The sequence below is a fragment of the Sinocyclocheilus anshuiensis genome, unplaced genomic scaffold (assembly GCF_001515605.1).
Source record: "Sinocyclocheilus anshuiensis isolate Anshui unplaced genomic scaffold, SAMN03320099.WGS_v1.1 scaffold1054, whole genome shotgun sequence".
NCBI classification, from domain to species: domain Eukaryota; kingdom Metazoa; phylum Chordata; class Actinopteri; order Cypriniformes; family Cyprinidae; genus Sinocyclocheilus; species Sinocyclocheilus anshuiensis.
In genome coordinates this window covers 188,064-208,194 of record NW_015536544.1, presented here as the reverse complement: position 1 = coordinate 208,194, position 20,131 = coordinate 188,064, and the positions used below count along the sequence as shown (strand labels likewise).

At 38.9% G+C, this 20,131-nt stretch overlaps 1 protein-coding gene across 5 annotated transcripts in view; it reads right to left on the bottom strand.

Moving 5' to 3' along the window:
- Positions 1-798: 798 nt before the first annotated feature.
- The window catches only part of LOC107698134 (transient receptor potential cation channel subfamily M member 1-like), a 23,112-nt gene continuing 3,779 nt past the window's right edge, over positions 799-20,131 (bottom strand). For 2 of the 5 annotated variants that reach the window (XM_016499096.1, XM_016499106.1), the window contains exons 2-27: positions 15,308-15,384; positions 14,737-14,850; positions 14,136-14,349; positions 13,659-13,783; positions 13,354-13,525; positions 12,599-12,773; positions 12,157-12,280; positions 10,361-10,433; positions 10,173-10,273; positions 9,909-10,085; positions 9,208-9,342; positions 8,975-9,025; positions 8,670-8,810; positions 7,901-7,930; positions 7,518-7,810; positions 6,662-6,890; positions 5,933-6,061; positions 5,387-5,518; positions 5,026-5,154; positions 4,638-4,889; positions 4,357-4,531; positions 3,895-3,915; positions 3,605-3,749; positions 3,218-3,420; positions 2,961-3,093; positions 799-2,858 (exon numbers count right to left, since the gene is read on the bottom strand). In XM_016499096.1, the coding sequence (XP_016354582.1) occupies positions 1,409-2,858; positions 2,961-3,093; positions 3,218-3,420; positions 3,605-3,749; positions 3,895-3,915; positions 4,357-4,531; positions 4,638-4,889; positions 5,026-5,154; positions 5,387-5,518; positions 5,933-6,061; positions 6,662-6,890; positions 7,518-7,810; positions 7,901-7,930; positions 8,670-8,810; positions 8,975-9,025; positions 9,208-9,342; positions 9,909-10,085; positions 10,173-10,273; positions 10,361-10,433; positions 12,157-12,280; positions 12,599-12,773; positions 13,354-13,525; positions 13,659-13,783; positions 14,136-14,349; positions 14,737-14,850; positions 15,308-15,343 (4,959 nt within the window). In that variant the 5' untranslated portion in view covers positions 15,344-15,384 and the 3' untranslated portion in view covers positions 799-1,408. The other 3 variants (XM_016499087.1, XM_016499069.1, XM_016499078.1) reach the window with 3 other exon arrangements.

Below are 20,131 nucleotides of genomic sequence, written 5' to 3'. Positions count from 1 at the left end.
ATGTGAGACATTTTGGTATCCTATTCAAACTGCACTGATAGTTGTGTCAGATGAAGTAGTACAGATTACAGCAAAAAAAGTCCCCATTTGGGAATTCTCTCTTCAGACTAATGCTGATATTGGGAACTTTAATGCCTTGGAACTGTATCCATTAATCATTAAGTCGCTTTGGATAAAAGTGTCTGCTAAATGACTAAAATAAATGTAATCTGTGTTGGACTGTTTGAATCTGGTTACCACTTAAGTACATTGAACGAAAGTTTTAGTGATCATCATTTTACTTCGACAAATGTAGCGTATATCATGACCACTGATATTCAGATGGGACCATTGTTATGCATGAATTTTTATTCATATTTGTAATTGTATGACCGAATTTTTAAGAGATAACTGTTATTGGACTTTATAATGCTATCTGTTACCTGAAAAGTTACTATATGCTCATTCAAACGTGTTAAAACCTTAAAGGGGTCATATGATGCTGCTAAAAAGAACATTATTCGAGAATAAAAGTTCTTCTTTCTTTGCGTGAACATTTGAGCGGCGTTATGCAAATCTTCCCACATAGTGAGGTAGATATGTGGGGGCGTGTTCGAACGAGCCATTTTAGGTAGGTGTGGCTAACTCTTAACTTTTATAAAGAATATCTCTTTGGATTTGAGACTTTAGTCTTTGCAACGTTACAGATCTTCTTTATGCACCAAGAGCTTGTAACACTCCAAAGAGAAAGGAAAAAATGAAATCGCATCATATGACCCCTTTAACAAAGAAAATGTGAACAAGAATTTGAAGTGTGGTTTTATTAATTGTAGACTTTTATACTAAATATAACCAAAGTAAATACTGTATAAACCTGTCTTCATATTTTTCAGCTTATTTTTCCAAGTTGTGTCATCTTTCTTCCAGCAATTCATCATCCAGAACAGCAGATGGTGCTATTACACAGTCTTATCCCAACAATGAACAGAATGCACCACTCATACAACATGCCAACTACAAACATTTTGCATTGAGGTAGACTCATTTTGTCCTTTGACTAGTTCACTTTGCATAGCCTTACTTTTTAGCCCATAAATTATCATTACATTTGACCAATCAGAAAACATCTGAACCATAACACATAAATGGTGTGATGAAGACCAGAACAGGTAGCAAGGATACATACTGTCACATAATGTATTTTGTACCTTAAATAAATATAATAATAGAAATACTTTTAAGTGCAAGCACACAAATAATGGACAGTTGATACTATGGCTTTAGAGTTGTACTAAGTTAACTCGATCACAACACCTGATTACATACTGTTGATGCAAGTACATAATGTTACAGGTGGATATACAGAATATAAAATGTGTCGTTCTTTGTTGAATTTATCTTCTTATCGGACTTCCACTGGAGTGTCTGATTATGGTTTGTTTGATGGTGCATCGTTTGTTGTGTTCTGTGCTGGTGAACCTGGATCATCAGGAGAGTCTCCAGCAAGGTCTCTTTCACTGCTTGATTCGTGGGCTCTTTTTAAGCTGTTTCCTAAGGACATGCAAGGTTTTGTGGACCAGCTCTTAGATCTTCCAGGGAGAAACATTGTGTCTTCTGGCAGAAGCAGATGGCTACCATCAGCTTGGACTTCAGAATCAAAGGGACCTACACCTGTTGGTATCTCCTCTGTTTGCTGTCCGTCTTGCTTCTCTGAACTTTCCTCCTTTCCAAGTCCTCCCTCAGGATCATCTGGTTCCTTTGTCACCTCCTGCTCAATATCTTTCAGGCATTTGTCCACATCGTCACTACCCTCTTCCCGTTTTACCTGATCTACATCTAGCGATGCCTGCCTACCAGTCATCTCTGCTGCGTTTCTTATCCCATCTTCAATTATTGACTGAGCACTTTCATGATTCATTGATCCACCTGAACTGTCCAGTGTCTTCTCCCCATCTTGCATTCCCATGTCCTCTTTACTGTGTCTAGAAGAAACTCTCAGCATCTGTTGCTCAGGCTGGTCAGAAGGTTGCTCTACTTTGAAACTGTTGCTGTCAGTCTGGTCTACCAAGGGTCTTACCATTGATACCTTTGGCATCTGACCAAAAAGACTAGGGTGTACCTTGTACTCACAGCCAGCACTCCAACGTCTTGTAGCTGGAGACCCATCCATTCCTTCTCCTTCTTGATTTGCTTCCCTTCCACTTGCTTGATCAAATGAGATTGTGCTCCAACACCTTCGTACAGTGGATGGGGATATGCTTTGTATTTCTCCAGGATAGTATTTGAAAGCTTTAACCTTTTCTAGAGGGTAGGAGGTAGTTGCCTGAAGTTTTACTCTCTCCGTCATCAATGCTTCTTTCTTTGTTGCACTATCCGAAGATGTCTGGTTGTCAGGAACTGTAGATTTTGGTGATTCTGGCACTGTCCCTTCAACCTCAACACCCTTATCACAAGGGAAGATTCGGATGTCCACACATGAGCCAAGGCGTCTTTTTACCCCTGGAACATCTACCTCTAGATTCTGGCCATATTTCTTTGTGTTGAGGTTTGTAGTGCTTATTGTTTTACTCAGATCTGCCTCTTTATCTTCAGGTGGACAGTCATCAACACCCAGGTAATAGCGGTACAGGCTGTACCCATCAGCACTGTTGATGCTACTGTGACGTTGGAGAGAGGAGGGGTCACAAATAGAAGAGGCTGTTGAGCGTGCCCGGGTCAATTCAGAGTGGTCGATTCCCACTAGTCTTTCCAAGGCATTCACCATTCGGCCATTAATGTCTTCCAGTTGGGACAAACGTAGGTCCACAGTCTGAAGGGAGGCCTTCATTGTGTTCTCCCTCTCATTTACCTCTTCAAGGCGCATGGACATGTTCTCCACCCTGAGCAGGAGCAAGAAGAGAATGTAGATGTGATGATTGCCTAGATAAAAGTTTGCAAACTGGGATTGAAGTGATTTACCCGTATTCCTGTACTGAAATTACCTTTCATTTGTAACCCTGATACGCTCATCATTTGAGGACTGTTGCTCATCTTCTTTCTCCCTGAAATATTCCTCCACACATTGCTCCTCAAACTCATACAGCATCTTTAGCTCCTCCGTGGTAAGAATAAGCTCTTTATGAGGAAAAGAGAGAATACATTCAAATATTGTTCTCATGTTCAGTTTGAGTTGATTACTCACATGGACACCTGCATCTTGATCCTTTGTAATTTGGTCTAGTTCTTTTTTGAAACTTACTTAATCCTTTATCCTTTTCATCTAGTTCTCCCTCCTTTTTCTTTCTACAGCGGCAGCAGAGTTTGCGGAAAAGAATGTAGAGGTGGCTAAAGATAATCATTGGTGGAGGTAGCACAGGCCTGTCATGGAAGGTCATGATGAGCTGATATCTCTGAAATTTCCACACCTGGTTGGAGATGGACTTAACCTCAAAGAACGTGTTGTTTTAATGGGATGAAACACATAGCAAGTAGCGAATCAACACCACTGAACTGTTACTAGATATAGAGCAATGAAGACATTTTTGTAAAGACCTATAGCCACAAAATATGTTTCTGACACTGTTTGGTTTTTTACATGCTTCAAGTGAAATAGGTCATCAAAACCATGAAATGGTAGCATTCTTACTTGAAGACAGCAATGAGCAAGTTCACAAGCAGGATGTTGGCCACTAACAAATAACAGGCCATGATGGCTGGAGTCAACCAGGCTCCAGGGATGCAGGGTGGAAGCTTTTTCCCATCCTCATCATATAAATTTTCTCCACAGGGGGCTGTTTAAAAAAAGCTTTCTTGTTACATTATAGTACCAGCAATCTTTCTGTTCCGCATTCACAACAATTCCAATGCCATTATAGCATTTGTAGGGTTATTTTTCATGACAACAGTGTTTATCATTGTGACAAATGTTTTGCTTACGATTTATTTCCATTGCGTAAACTTGAGCACATTCCAGAAGGGCAGAATAGACACGAACAGTCAGTGCAAGTGGAAACCAGAAACAAGAACAAAGAGTGCAACAAGAATTATTCAAATCCAACATCTTAATCAAGAGACAGGCAGGATAATCAACTAAAAACTGCTACAATCTGTATGAAAGAGTAATGGCATACAGTCTGAAATACTGAAATAACCACAATTTGACAACAAATTTTTCTGTCTCCAAGTTTGAAAGTTATTAGACTGAATACTCAAAAGGTTTGAGACCTAACACAACAAGAAAGGCACTAGACATGTTGTTATAGGGTAAACTGCAAACAGCAGGATCACATAGGTGACTGGGATATTAGTGAGGTATTTTGAAGGTGGATCAGAGTGTTAAAGGCCGTCTATCTACCCTGGAGGCAGAAAGCAAAATCTTACTATGAATTCTAGTCTTACGGTCTATCGAATCTGCAAACACCTCTCCATAGATCATCCAATAAGGCATGTAGAAGATATTGCGGGCCAAGCGCCATGTTGGCTCCTCGTCTGGGTGTAGGATAGCCTGCCGTGCCACACCGAAACTCATCAGGACCACCAACATGATCACCACAAAGTACAGCATGTCAATCATCTGCAAGACAGGTGGCAGCTTATTATATTCAAAAAGTCCATATAGTTGACAATCACGTGTACTAGGTCTAGAAGTATAATAGATTTAGTCAAATTAATTGCGTTACCATTTTCCCTATCATCATGACATAAGGTCCTAGGTACTTGTTGACTCCAAATATGTCCAGTACGCGGATATACCAGAAGATTATGTCTACGCAGTAGATCACACGGCCGTAGCCCATGTAGGGTTCATTTTGCAGCCTAAGAAGTAGGCCAAGCAAGAAGGTAGAGATGGCCGCCAGGTCTGTGATGTTCCAGTACTCCTCTAACCACATGTTTATCTTTTGCCTGAGCTTGCCTGGTTCTGACATCAAGATCTGGAAGAGATAGTACCAGATATAGGCTACAAGCTGATTCTTTGCTGTTGAGTTTGGGTTAATTTCATTGTTTTTGGATCGATTTCTAGAGCTGTGGGTGCAGTGGTGTTTTAAGGAGAGAGATGTACATCTTTACCTGTCTGACTTTCTCCAACCCCAAAGTGATGATGTATGAAATGACGAACCACTCTTGTATAGATGGCCAACGCTCCATCTTCACCAGTACTATGTAATTGTACAGAATGAGATAGCCAAGGTAGGAAATCTGTCCAATGCAAACTGATTTAAAATTTCAATATAGTTTTATTTATTATTTTAATAATACAGTAAAAAAATGGGTAAAATATAACCATTATTTTCTAAAAATAAAAGAAAGTATTCTACAATATCTTCTACTCAATACGTTCAGGGTATTTCCCTGCCTTTGGCCCAAAATACTGGGATAAAATAAGAAAACAGTTTGGAAAATGGATGAATGGACAAATTTTTGTACTTACAGTATTGAACCAAAATTTGGTGAAAGGGGCATTGTAAAACTCAAAGATCTTTGTTCCAATTGGAATCCGCCTCATTTTCTTATTACCTTCCTCCTCGTCTCCTTTTTTAGAGGCTGCATCTGCATTGGCATCCTAGATGTACATGAGGTGGTTATACAACAGGCAGAATTCATAGAAACTGCAGCCTCTCTAAAATATAAATCATCCTGGATTTTTTTTAACCAGACCAAACATAAGATTAAGAAGCCGTTTGATTCAGCATTAACCTCTGAGCTAGAGTTCCCGGACTGTTTTCCCCCCACAAAACTAACCACAATTACTGAATTTTTGATAGACCGTAAAACAATAGAGTATCTGCAAACTACATATGCTTTCTATTATTTAATCCTTCCACATTCTATCTGCATCATGCGTGTCACGCAAGACCTGTGTTTACTGATGGATTAAGCTCATATTATGTTGGGTCAAGAGCTTTCAGTTATGTACGCTACACTGATCTAATAAAGGAGGGGTTTGTTTAAATAGAAGGAGTGGTGCAGTTTTTACCCGGCCGGACTTATCATCATCCTTGGTCTTCCTGTCCTCATTTTTTGCAGTGACATGATGAGACGTGTCATCACCCAGACGGAAATCCAACAGCAGGATAAAAGGTGGGACAATGAGGCTGAGGATCACCTGGGGTTTGCAGAAACAGAAAAAAAAGGCATATTACAATCAAGAAATAACTTCTATCCAATTGTCTTTATTATTATATATATTTCCAAATGAATAACTCTACACACAATCTCTAACTCAGGGTTTCTACAGGTTTTGTGAAGGTAAATGTAAGACATTTAAAGACCTTTTTAAGCCCAAGTAAAGAAAAAATAGGGAATATATAGAAGGGCACACAAAGAAATTCATAAAATTAAGTAAGTTTATGATTAAAATAAGAACAAATATCTGCTAGTGTCGACAGAAAATTACCCTTTCAAGGGAAAAACACCCCACTGGCAGATATTTGTACTTGTTTTAAGCATGAACTCAATTTTCAAGTAAATGTATCTTGATTTAAGGATGTTTAGATATTTGTACTGGAAAACTAGACGAAAATAATCAGCAAGATGTTTATTTGTTGCAGTACATATAACATTTAATGCCATGAATTTATAAAATGTATGACTTGTCTTTCTGCTCCAATTTAAGACCACTTTAATGCCTTAATTTGTGGAAGGGCAAATTATGACCTTTTAAGAACTGCAGGAATTTCGGAAATGTCAAAAGAAAATACCTTACCTTCAGTCCTGGGTTTTTACCCATCCTCAGGCTGCCCATCCACATGTCAGTGAGGAGCATCTGGCTGCAGGTGTGGGCTATGAAGTCTCTGTGCTTGGCAGCCACTGCCAGCTTCAGACAGGTAGAGTTACTCCAGTTCTTTAACTCGTATGTCAACAGTTTCATGGCTAGCTGCTCATCATGTTTGTAGGACTGATCCAATAACTCATAGGCCAAGGTTCCAAACTCCCTAAAATTACAAGAAGAGCAATTTTACTGTGTAGAATACGTTTTTTTCAGTGTTTAAGTAACAAAATTGTTTTAAGACTGTAAAACAGTTAAAAAAAAAAAGAACACTTAGCATAGCATTTTAGCATTTAGATAGGGTGACCATACGTGCCATTTTCCCAGGACGCGTCCTGGCCAGGATTTGTTTTGGCTTTGTTTTCCTGTTTTCATGCTTGCTGAAGGTAATGATCGAAAAGTAGTTTGACCAATAACATGCAAGCATTGTACATAATGGACCAATCATGGTGTGTGAGAAGGTGGGATCTACGGTCAAAACGATGCAATTACGTGTACATATTAGGTGTGTTCGACTTAAAAGTAGTGCGGTCAGACTGATCAGTGTTTGACATCAAAGTACCTCGAGAGCGTTTCGAAAGCATAACCGTCTGTATGGTACTTTGATGTCATACACCGATCGGTCTGCACATGCAAACAAAGCCAAAACCTAGATATTTTAGGCAATATAGAAATCCTGGCCAGGACGCGTCCTGGGAAAATGGCACGTATGGTCACCCTAATTTAGATATGAGTTGTACTATTGCCTACATATTAGTGAACCTGACTTGAAAGGGGCTTTGCATCAACTCACTTGGAGTTGTTATCGAGGTCCTGGGATATGTCGTCCACCATCTCACTCTGAGACGACTCATGAGCCATAGCTTTGAGGAGCTTACAGGCCACCAGAGCTTTAGCCATACCCTCCTCGCCCCTCTGCCACAGGAACAGAGACATCTTCTGCCTTTTCATCAGCACTGCCCAAATCATCAGCTCATGGAATGGATACTGGAAGCGGCTGACCTCTGGGTCATCCACGTCAATGTCCTCTTCTTCTTCTTTCTTCTTCTTTTGCTTCTTCTTGCCTTTTGCCCTAGGCTCATCATCCTAATGAGGTGAACAGGATATTTATATTAATAGAGATATTGTGTGATCTCTCTGAGAATGTAAAAAGAAGGTCAAATATTTGACATGTACCTCCATTCCAAGCAGCTTTAGGGCTTTAGGCTGGAAATAAAGCGACATTAGATTGCTTAGACTATTTGTGCACACTTAAAACATATAGTAATTTGAGTAATCTCTATAGCTGCGTCCCAATTCAGAGGCTACGTCCTTCGAAGGCTGCATTTGAAGACTGATTTTTATCACCGCGGCGTGACGAAGGCTTTTCTAAATCAAAGGCTCCTTCAAATGCGGCCTCAAAATGCATCCTTCATTTTCCAGGCAATGAAGGATACAACAGATGGATCCTTTGCGGCCTAGGCTATCCCGAAATTCATTGTGCGCCGATGATGACAAGATTTTTTAAGAGAAAATGCCAGATTACTCTTTTCATTGTAAGTATTGGGTTTCAGTTTACTTGAATATATATAATGGTACAAATGTCCAAATGTGAGATTTTTTTTAAGCTGTTTAAATTTTGACATATCTTACCAAGATTCCATTTTATAGATGGTTTATACTTGTTATTATGCACATAAATGGACCGAGGTGAGCATATTTAGACAGGTTGTGAACCCTGTTTTCAGTCTGTTGAATATCACTTTGGAAAAAAGTCCAGCACAAACGTTGCTGCCGCTCGTCAAAGGCAGCTGTCACAGTTGCTAGGCGACAAGATCAATTCTTCGTAGGCTAGACCATTTAACAACACTCGGTGTGACCTTCACAGCCTTCGAAGGCGTGGCCTTTGAAGTATGCAATATTTGAAGGATGCAGCCTTCAAATTGGGACACAGCTTATGTCTTACCCTCTTTAGTCCATAAAGATTGTTATAAAGAGCTCGAAAGTTTTTTCTTGTGTAGTTACAGCGATATGCTCCGCCCATCAGGAACTCCATCACCAGTCCAATGTCAGTCAGTGTTATTTGGTAATCCGGTGGGAGATTCCCCTTTGAAATCAAAGAACAAAATTTTTTTCATATGAGATGTTTGTCATGTTAATTTTTATGAAAAAAAAGTGATGCATAAAATTATATTTTTACATTTTCTTTAGAAAACGTAAGCAGTGAAGTTGGATTAACCAGAATTCAAAAGTAATATCAGACAGCTTTACCTTTTTAACATCTCTTACGACAATATGTAGAGTGTTGGCAGGACCAAGTTTCTGAAAAACACAAAATAACACAAGCTATGAGATTGTGTATGATTGAGTAATAGAATTATGAGGAATATTAAAAAATATGACAGCAGGACCTGTCTTTTTTCTGCAGATTAATTAATTGCTCTCATGCTCTATTGTACTTCCTTTGTGATAAGCTCCAAAATGAAAATGGTTACAGTTCTTACAGTGTTGTATAACTCCTCTAATCGAGGGATGGTTAGAAAATGGTGAATGTTTACACCGTTTTCTAGCATGAGCTTGACAAAATCCACTCTGTCCAGAACCAAAGCGTCCATCATGGCCTGCTCGAGGGAATTCACCTGAAGAGGGCGACAGCGAGCAAGAACTTACAGTGTGAGGAAAACCTAAGCATACTGAAACACTAAACTTAAAGATAAGTAGGCTACTTCATGTATATGTTACAATAATTATATAGATTATCCAGTTGTGAATTTCGGAAAAGGTGGACTATAAACCCTCTCCCAAATGTCTCACTTAACATGTACCAGTGTTTACTACAGACTGAATGCCACAAAATAATGATAAGCAAGCTGCATGGATGGTGTAATTTGATTAATAAACAAATGACTCTTATGAGCCACTTTTGTTTAGGGAATCAAAAACCTACAGCACAAACAGTAAAGTCTGATTCACAATCAAATGACTCTTATGAGCTGGTTCTTTTAATTAATTGGTAACAAAGAATCTTGAACTCTGGAATTACTGGATCGAATTGGTCTCATGAATCTTTTACACAAGTTTTGTACTTTGGGTTCATGAAGAATAGCAGTAAGACTTCATATATAAATGAATGGTGAATTTATATGATATACATAATATATATACATTTAGGGGAAATCTAAGCAGAAGTGTCGCACTGTCTTACCCAATTCAGTAGTTCTAACTTTCTGGGGTCAGTTTCCTCTGGTTGTTCTGGTTTGGCTTTGCCTCCTTTGCCCTTTTTTCCTCTGGCCTTTCCTTTGTTACGTTGAGTTGCTCCTTTCTGCTTTTCATGAAATGGTGCTGCATTGGTGGAGATGGCACTAGTGAGGGTGCTCACAGGCTATGAAAAAAACAATTTACTTAAGAAAGGTCTTTATGAAATAATTTTTGTATTATTATTTAGAAACAAGGTAAATATTTCACTCACTGGTAGATTGTGTCCATACACAAATATTTGGTTGCGTGCTATATCCACTCTATTCCAAGCCAGAGCCAAGCTCAGCTGATCTGGAGCTGATGCGTTGGTTCCTGAATTACAACCAGCACACATTATAGTTCCTTTCTAACCATGAACTAAATTTGTAGTATTTCAGAAGGTCCGCATTTTCACGATACCTTTCAGTAACGCAGTGAGGATAGCCATTTCAATGTCATCTTGTCCCTCAGCGCCCATTCGAAAGACTGTTATCTACACATACCAAGTTAGACGGGGCAGCAAGACTTTAATATATTGACACTTTCATACATATTTATTTTGGGCGAGGAATGAATTACTGTGGTGAAAATGAATGGAAAATCTGTTTTTAGGATGAAAGTTCAGCTTAATTTTATTAGCATTAGCAGGACCTACTTATTCACACTCTGAATAACTAGCTTATTTCCCTCTCAAATGAAGTAATACAGCTTTCCTTGTTTATGATGTCTTGTATCAAATGCGATTACCTCGAAGTTGCAGTCACATGTACGTTAATGTTAAATGTAATCACGTTGGCATGGATGAGTGGCCCTCTTCCAAAACATTCCTGAGTGTTAGCATGCATTGCTAATGAGAGACTTATGGTGGAGTCTGGGCAGTTATTAGTACCTCATGGCTCCAATGGGAGGGGCAACACCTTAAATTGAACTCTTTATATTTTGAGAATGAATGCTAGTTCATTTCCTGTTTGATATCTCGGTTTAAGCAAACCATTTGGACACAGATGAAAAACACTAGCATGCTTGCTTTCATAATAATAGCGTCTGCTAAGCTATCAATAGTCATGTTTAATAGTGGGCTTGAAAGTTGAATGTACATTTATTTCCCTATTAATATAAACCATAAAAGGCTTTATGTATGTGGACATTTGAGCTCTTAACATACATTAGCATTGGCATTTCATGTAAAAACACTGCTGTGGAAGGCCATTAACCTATCTAATGCCAGACATCGAGATGTGATGTCACTGAAATAAGAGGAGGAGATGTTCAGTGTGGATTAGAGAGAAATGGATCCACCCTCCCTCCCCCCATCTGCTCATATTCAGGAACAGGGTGAATGAATGTAGCTCGTCTGCAAGAACAGGTGGCACTATGCTGATCCTAGCCCAGATGTATAGAGCTACAGATTATCTCCTGTCCTGAGGCAGTATTACTAAATACTTAACACATCACTTAGCCTCAGTTAAAGCTGCACAAATATTACCATTAACCAAGTTCCCAGAGTACACTGGGTCATCCTGTAGGTGATATAGGTAAGTATCTAGCGATTGTGAAGTCCGTTCTAACATATGGAGTCTGAAAGGAATTGCAATCTGTTAATCACAATGGTCTCATATCTGAGACATTGAGACATATGGTCTCAATGCTCCTGATTAGAGCATCCGTAAAATGCTTATGCATATGAAAGGATGTGAGGTGACATGATGTTATGTACCTGGTTAATACAACTAGAGAGCAAATGCAGATGGATATATGAGAGAGACACATGAATAAAGACACATGACAAAATTAATAATGAATGGAACTGTTTATTGATGAAAGTTTGCACAAATAATTCAAAAAAATATAACATAATATAAAAATATAATACAACTTTTTATGCTTAGTTATTTTTATATATATATTATTATGCTGTTTTAAATGTATATTTGAAAAAAAAAAAAAAAAAATTTCTAAAACCAGCCTTGGCTGATTTCCTAGTCTTAGCTGGTTTAGTCTGGTCTCCCAGCCTGGCCAAATTGGTCTTAGGCAGGTCGCCAAGCTGAAAAGTATCCAAAGCCAATCTAAAACAAGAAGACCTGACCAAAATGGGAGACACACTAAGACTATCTTAGGCTTAAGCAGTTTTATCAGGGAAGAAAATGAGAGTGGGTTTGTGTTGATGGATGTTGGTCTACATTGCTACATGATCTTACGTGATTGTAGATACTTACCAACTCCCTCTTCTTCATGCATTCAATGACCATGAGCAGAATTTGCCCTGACTGCATTTTGTTGTAGTTAAAGGTTTTCTGGATGGTGACCAGCAGTTGCTCTTTTACGTCCTCGTTTACCAGTCTAAAAAATACAAGTCAGTTGTGATAATGAATAGTTTTGACAGCTGATTCTCAGTCTTTCCATTAAAGATGGGTCAGTACTAGAAATGTATGGGATAATGTGCATGTAGCTAGTCATTAGTGGACATAAACCCCTACGGAGGGATCAGGACCCCTTTGGGGTGATGCAAAGGGTTCAACTGATCTTAAATTAATTATTTAATTATTTCTCATTTATATCAACATTTATAGTTTCAACATTTGAAGACAGAATGACGCTATTGTTAAATCAGAATCAAGTATTCCAGAGATCAGTGTAATAATGACTATTAATACTCACCCTTCAACCTCAGAATATTTGTGGGCAAAGGAAATGATGTCAGAGGCTCGACCACTGCCATCACAGACCACTACAGGCACTGGCGGTTCCTCACGCAGGCTTTCCAAGACAATCGAGATCACATTGGGACCCCCCTCCACAATCAGACATACCACCGGTACACCCTGGCCCAGTCCTAACATGCATACACAGAAAAAAGCAATGAACTTACCTAAATGTTTAGAATTTCTTAGTACAGGGATTGTGCACATATCAATATAATACTATTACAAAACATTAGCCTGAATGTTTGAGCCTTTTGGGTGTTTTGTGCTTTAAATCTTATTTTCAATTACTCCAAATGCATGCACATTACAAATCAAAAAGCCCTTTTGTGATTAACAAAAGGAGATGTATTTAAAAGTCAGATAAGTGGTGAGCATAATCATTTTAATTTGACTCTCCCGGGTCTGATCCCAGATGACGATGTGAGTGGTGACAGCTGAGCCTCCCTTTGCTGTCCCTGCCTTATCACGAGCTCCAGGCATAGGATGACAAAGGGAAACCCACAGGTCACAGACACCAAAGCCTTGATCAAATCTGAAATGGCATGGAGCATATCTCCATTGGTACCTGACCCCATGAACCCCATTACTGATAATCAGGATATATGTCATGTCATTCAAACCCTTAGCAAGCTTTCAAATGTGCCCTCTTAGGATCAGAGGTACATTAGACCTAAAGCAGACAAGATTTGCTGATGCTACCGCACTTACGCGTGTTAATCTTCTGGAGGGAGATGTGTTTCTCTAACTGCCTGCGTAGTTTGACCTCCGCCCCATATTTCCCACATGTGCCATTATCGGATAGTATGAAGTGCGAGTGGCTATTGTTGAGAACGGCAAGTTTGCTCAGAGGATTGGAGATGGCCTGATATGGTTTGCTCACCTGAAAAGGAACAGTAAATTTTGGATGTCACTGGACAAGTAGATGACGTAGCATAGCGCCTCAGGAGATTATTATTTCATATGTTTATGAGCACCATCATGCTTTTTACTATACATCAATAGTTTGTGCTTACATCTTTTCCAATTAGATCCTCTTTGCTCTCCAGGATTCCCCATGGAGCGATACCTATAGCACAGACCTTCCCTCTGGATTTCGAAGAGTGATCCTTCAAAGCATCTCCAACGTGCCGGATCACTCCTACATTGTGACAGTATCATAAAACAGATTAGGAAACTATATGTGATATCAAACCAATCAAATATTTCTCAAGAAACCAAATAGAAGATGGATCCAACATTTGGTTCCAACAAGTGATTTCAACCATGTGGATTGGAATCGTACTTGTAGACCTGAGGTGAGCAACTACTTTTCTGGAGGACCACTGTCCTGCAGAATTGAGCTCTATCCCTAATTAGCACACCTTTTCTAGTAATCCTGAAGACTTTGGTTAGATTTCTCAGGTATGTTTGGGGATGGAGCTAAACTTTGCCGGACAGTGGCCCTCCAGGACCAGAGTTGCCCATCCCTGTTGTAGTCAATAAATACCCACCAGTGCTGACTCCACCAGTGAAGATCCATGCTCCGGTGGTCACGGCAGCCTTGATCAGGCCTTTTCCAAAGACTTGCTTGAGTTTGGGCTGCAGGTCAAAGTTCTGGAGGCCACCATGAACTGATATAAGCAGTGTGGGCAACTCCAGCTGCCATTCCTTCACCGTGAGATGCAGCAAGTTGTCCGGCTTAGTATCATATGACACCCGAATATACTGTAAGAAATATTGAATTATAAGATTAATGCCAGATTTAACTGTTGTTCTTGAATGAAATATGTTTATTTCCTCACTAAGTGAACTATGTTAGCAGGGTTCTTTTCTTACAATTACGTTGCCACAAAAATGGTTTGGTAGATTATTTAGATTTACACTCTCAAGAGGGAATTCACTGAGAATGTTTTTTATCGCCCTTTTCTTACAGGTGGCTATCGAATAAGACTCAGGTTTTTGTGTCAAAATACTAGGTGCAATAATAGTTAGCAAATTCACCCCATAACGTTCAAAATAGATACCATGGCTTTGTTGACAAATCCTCCTCCTTGAAATTCAGTGATGCCATAGGCATCAGTAGGGGCAGTCTGGGTATGTTTAACCACGGACCATTTCTCTTGAGGAGGGTCCACTTGCACAAGCTGGTTCTCTTCTGAGGGCTTGTTGGTGATGGCGCCTGCCGGAATGGCCGGGTGCTGAATCACTAGATAACCACAGGCGCACCTGAGGAAAATCACAGCAGAAGTAATGCTGGAGGTCTATTTTATTGCATACAACAGGATGTTGCTTATGTAACTCAATTAGCTGACATTTCACCATGGAAATAATTTGGTTTGAGGGTACTGCTTATTTTTCTGTGCACATAGACCACCTATCAGGGTTGTGTCTAAATTGCGGTCTGTGTTCAATGGGCACATGCATCAGTGCACACCATGGCATCCCTCCACCCACAGGAAGTGTGGTGGACTGAACTACACCGGCCCCATCACATCCAGCCTTGAGACATGCCCACACAGTGATCTATGAAAGGGCTTATGATGTCACACATCACCCCTCATTACATAAGAGTCTAAAAAAGCCTCAAAACAGAATGAGTCATAGAGGTAATTTGTCTCGAACAATGGTGTCATTATATGTAGTTGCGTGTTCATTTGAAATTGTTCAAAATAGAAAGGCTCACCGTGTTGGGTCCTTGGCTGGAAATATATGAATACATTCTCTTTTGTGAAAGGTTTTCTCAATCCAAGCTTTCTGGCCCTAAGAAACAAACAAGAAAAGACAGTAAATAAAATAAAATAAAATAAAATAAAATAAAATAAACATTAAATAAAATAAAATGAAATAATACTTTTCTGACCCAAAGAAGCAGAAATAAAATAAAATAAAATAGTAGTTTGGTTATACAAGCACAAACCTCCAACATTACACATATATTTAATGTACCATTCGACCATATTAATATATGTATAACATCAATTACAGCAAAAACTGCTTTTAGTCCCTTGGGTTTGCCCAGAGTGAATACAGTAAATCGTCTTTGCGATGATAATCCTTACTAAAGTATGAGTGGTACAGTATGCACAAGCCGTAGATATACAGAACACATGGAAGAGAAAATATGTACATGGCAAATGTCTAAAGTGATTAACTATGGAGACTTCTGGTGAAATGCATTTGTTCATTTGTTGTACCACTGATAAGTGTGCTTTTAGGAATATACTAGTACACAGATAATGCTGGTCTTTTACAGTTCCCGTAATCAGCTACTAAAACTGCAAAGCAACTGTTTCTTGTGTCAGGATGTGCAGATACGAGTTGAATGAAAGAGCATCCAGAGAGTCATTGACCATATCCAGGCTGTGGCCTGTTTTGCCTGAAATTATTAGTGCATAGCAAATTGGAGTGCAAACTCTGCTCCAGACCATAGTTATTCATCTCTTTTTTCTGTTCTGAGAAGGAGCCAAGGAACCCCACCAACATTTTTAGCTTTCGCAAAAGATTCTGCCGTGCCAGCTTTGTGTTCCGCACGCTGGACGAAAATAACCTTTGGTTCAAAGCAATATCTGTCTCGGCTTTTGTTATTGGTTCAGCCCTAATTAAGACGAAAGCTTTTGAGGCAAATCTCCGAAGAAAAATCAGTCACAGTATATTAGCCAAGATAAGAAAGACAGAGCACGTTAGAAACCCACAAAAACCATGGCTTTCCATCACACAATTATAAGTATAAAGCAATACATTCATGGTTTTTAAAGTTTGTCACCTCTTAAATTTTTGTTGCACTTTTTAAACTTAAAAAAAAAAACTTTCTTTAAAATCAAACATTGTTTAACAAAGACAACGTTTTATTGGAAACTGCCAATTGTTGTTGCATCAAGAAAAACATTGTAAATCATTCTCAGTTTATATTTTAATACTACGATCTCATAATTCCAATCCTGATCATTCCTATCTCATCATCTCATCAGTAGACCCTGGATCCATGGGCTGCTTCTGGTCACCCAGCGTTAGCTAGTAGGGGTCCTACCTGTGGAGCCTCTAGTTGACATTAAGAAGGTGCCAAAGAGAAAGTTTCTGCATCAGTGTCCCTCCTGGAGCTCCGCTGGTGAGGGGTGCTCTTTCCCAGAGCGCCGGCACCCAATGAATCCCACAGGACATGAAACTTCATCACTTTATGAGGGGCTGTTCATATGACGAGCATGTGAGCAGGCTCTTTGTTCGGGGCACGTCCCATGACTCCAGTTCAAGGTAATCCTTTTGGGAGTCCCATGACCCCTCTCTCCTTGCCCACAGGGTATTTTCATCCCTCGCTGGAGCAAAGCACAATAAATCTACTTTGATAGCATCATAACCCCGTGAAACGCACTTTTTTAATTCTCAGAAAACCTTTTGAGATGGCTTTTCTACCTCAAACACTTCTTGCAAGTTGATGTTGAGAGAGTCAGGTTTGTATCTAGAAACAGACAGGAATGGGAACTCAGCAAAGCTTTTCACTTGAAAGTCTCACACTCCTCCGACCACTTTGATTTCAAGCCCAATTTGCATAATTGAGAGAATTGGGCGCAGACATTCTTTTGAAAAGAGGCCTAGTTGAGACATGACAGGACTCCAGTTGGGGGCAAGGTCATCCAGCACTAATTGTTGAAATTGTTCTGACGGACTAACAATCACGTCTAAGAACTGATGACGCTACTGAATTTAATCTTTTAGCGAATAGACTTTTATACAAAAGAGGAGAAGTCTTGAACCTCATCATCATAGTCGCAAACTCTACTCAATAGAAGTCAGTTTCATCAGTTGATTCGAGAAGTTACAGTTGTGAAAATATTCATAATTCATTTTGAGTGAGTTGGTTTCATGAAGTGACCAGTAGTTGGGAAAAAGTAAATCATCAGTAAATCAGTCTAAGCTGGTGTATAGCTGGTCTACTTGCATGACCAGCTTTAAAATGTCCTCAACACAGACCAGCCTAACCAATTTGGCCAGGTATGGAAATGATATAACCACACCGGGCTGGTTTAAAATTATTCAGCAGGGTTGCCTGGTCAACTAACATGGAGAGATGACACGCAAAATGAAGATGTCCATTTGTGCCCTTTATGGGTCAAATAGAAATGGTGAGATCATTGGTTTAAAGTGCTTTTCAATGGGTCCTTTCCTCAACCATCTCACATTTTCATCAAAACGCACATGGACTAATTAAAGCTCTTGAAGACAAAGGGCTCTTGCCACTGCAGTAGTTGAGCCAGTGTGATGCACTTATTTCGGCTTGTTTAAACTCATTAGCCACAGCAATTAAAACTCAAATCCGCTGAGCGCTCATCAGCTTTGTTCGAGTTTTGCTCAGAAAATGCACAAAAGCTCTCTAGGAGGAAAATCTGATTTTCTTGCTCAAATTAACAAGGCCTATAGCAAACCTGGCAACAATCAACACTATTGAGTCTTTCCACATAGTCAGACATCTCACATGTTGTTGCTCAACTAAAAAGCTGTTTGTTCATAAATAGGATTGCAGCTGCGATTTATGAGAGCTGAAAGGGGGAAATCAGATTAAATGTTTATGCAAATCTTTCCTCCAGATTTTTTTTTAGATACAGAAGTTTGCATTTTCACATTATAAAGGCAGAACCCACAAAGATACGATAAATACAGTAAATACATACTTTCTGAAATTTAGATATAGCATTGCCTGTTCACACGCTTCATGAATTGTATGAGTCTCTCTGAAACACTGAAGATCACATGAGAGGGCAACAGTCCAGTTACCCATTCCTTAGAACTAATGAGCAGTGTGAGATTTGATTTGCACTCACAGTTCAACTCACAACCTCGTAAAAAACACTTCATGTGTATTTAAAATCATCTGCCTGTCTGTCTATATATCCATCCATCCATACATAATAAACATCTAGCAAGAGAGACCAATATCTTACTTACAAAGAACTTTTTACATCATTTTAAGGTCTTAAACTGAAAAGCTGTATGTTTATTGGGATCGTTGTTTTGATAGTTTCCAATACAGTACTTCCCATCTTCATTTTTAGTTTTCAGTTTTACAGAGGTTATACCAGGTCTGGAGACAATAGGTCTGTGGACTTCTGGGTAAGTTTAACATGCTTAACCTTTTTAAAGCAGTGCTTTCTCCTTCTTACTCTGCCTCCATAAAGACTCATTGTCTGTGTGGGTTTGAAAATCCAGTTAGCCAGCATCACATGAGACCAACATGTCACTGATTAGCCTTGAGATTTCTTAGTCATAAGACACATTTTTTTGACAACTATGTTTGTGTGAGAGTGTTTTTGTCTGTCTTTGAGAGAGGGGGAAGGGGCAGAGACCGAAAGATAAAAAACTGTATTTTGGAGGATGCATGCATTCGAATGTCAAAGGAAGTGTTGTAGTAACAATCATATCCTTCTTTCCACATTGACTCAGACTGGACACACATCCTTCAAATCTGAGAAAAAGAAAAAGCCAGTTTTTACTGTACTTACAGAAAATAATAAAGGCATTACTTATGGTTACATGTATTCACTAATCACTCATTTGTAAGGTTCGTAATCCCTCACAAGAATTTGATTCATGCATTCTGACCTCTTTACCCGCTACTGTAAGATATTGAGTAAATTGCTTAATTTGACAACTCCTACATGTATTGCATCAGTCCAAAGTACGACACTCGACATTAGAAAGAGTCTACCATTGTAAAGATATATTTGATTCCTTGGGCAGTTCTGAAGGCTATATTTTCAGTCTTAATCACATGAAAGCAGACATTTGAAAGTAGGAAGGTAACGTGCTTAATCCTGTCCAGCTGCTGGTGCTCATCCTGGGCATTATGGGGGATTAGAGGCAGCGGAGGAGCATCAAACCACAGAGGTGCCACTCATTCTGGTGCTGCTGGAGAAAGCTGCGTTACTTGCTGGAACCACCCTTTTGATCATTAAGATTAGGATTTGGATTAGTAAGAGATTTAAATTCATTTAAAGATGTAAATCTGTTTTATATAATGCATATCTAACATCTTGTTTTGCAACATTGCAACAAGTTAAATTTGCTTTTCAGATTCGTTGGAGCAGCCGTGGTTAAAGCTGCAACTGTAAAGATAATCAAGTCAAGTCAAGTCAAGTCAAGTCTGCTTTATTGTAAATTCTTCCACATGTACAGCACATACACACAGAGAATTGAAATAATCAGCAAGCTTTAAAGAGAGAAATCTTTTTTTTTTTTTTTTTAATTACGTTTTCACGTTATCCCTTTGCAAACACTGCAACAAAGGTGTAAATATAAGTGGAAAATGCAATGAGAGCTATAATATAATATAATATAATATATAACTGTTTTTGTATTGTTACTGCATGATGACACATTATAGCAGTAATATTTAAAAATTATATAATAATAATAATTACTATTATTATTATAAATTATATATTATTATATTATATATTATTATATACAAATGTATATAATTCAAATCCTTGAATTAGCTGGCCGAATGGTTTTCCTA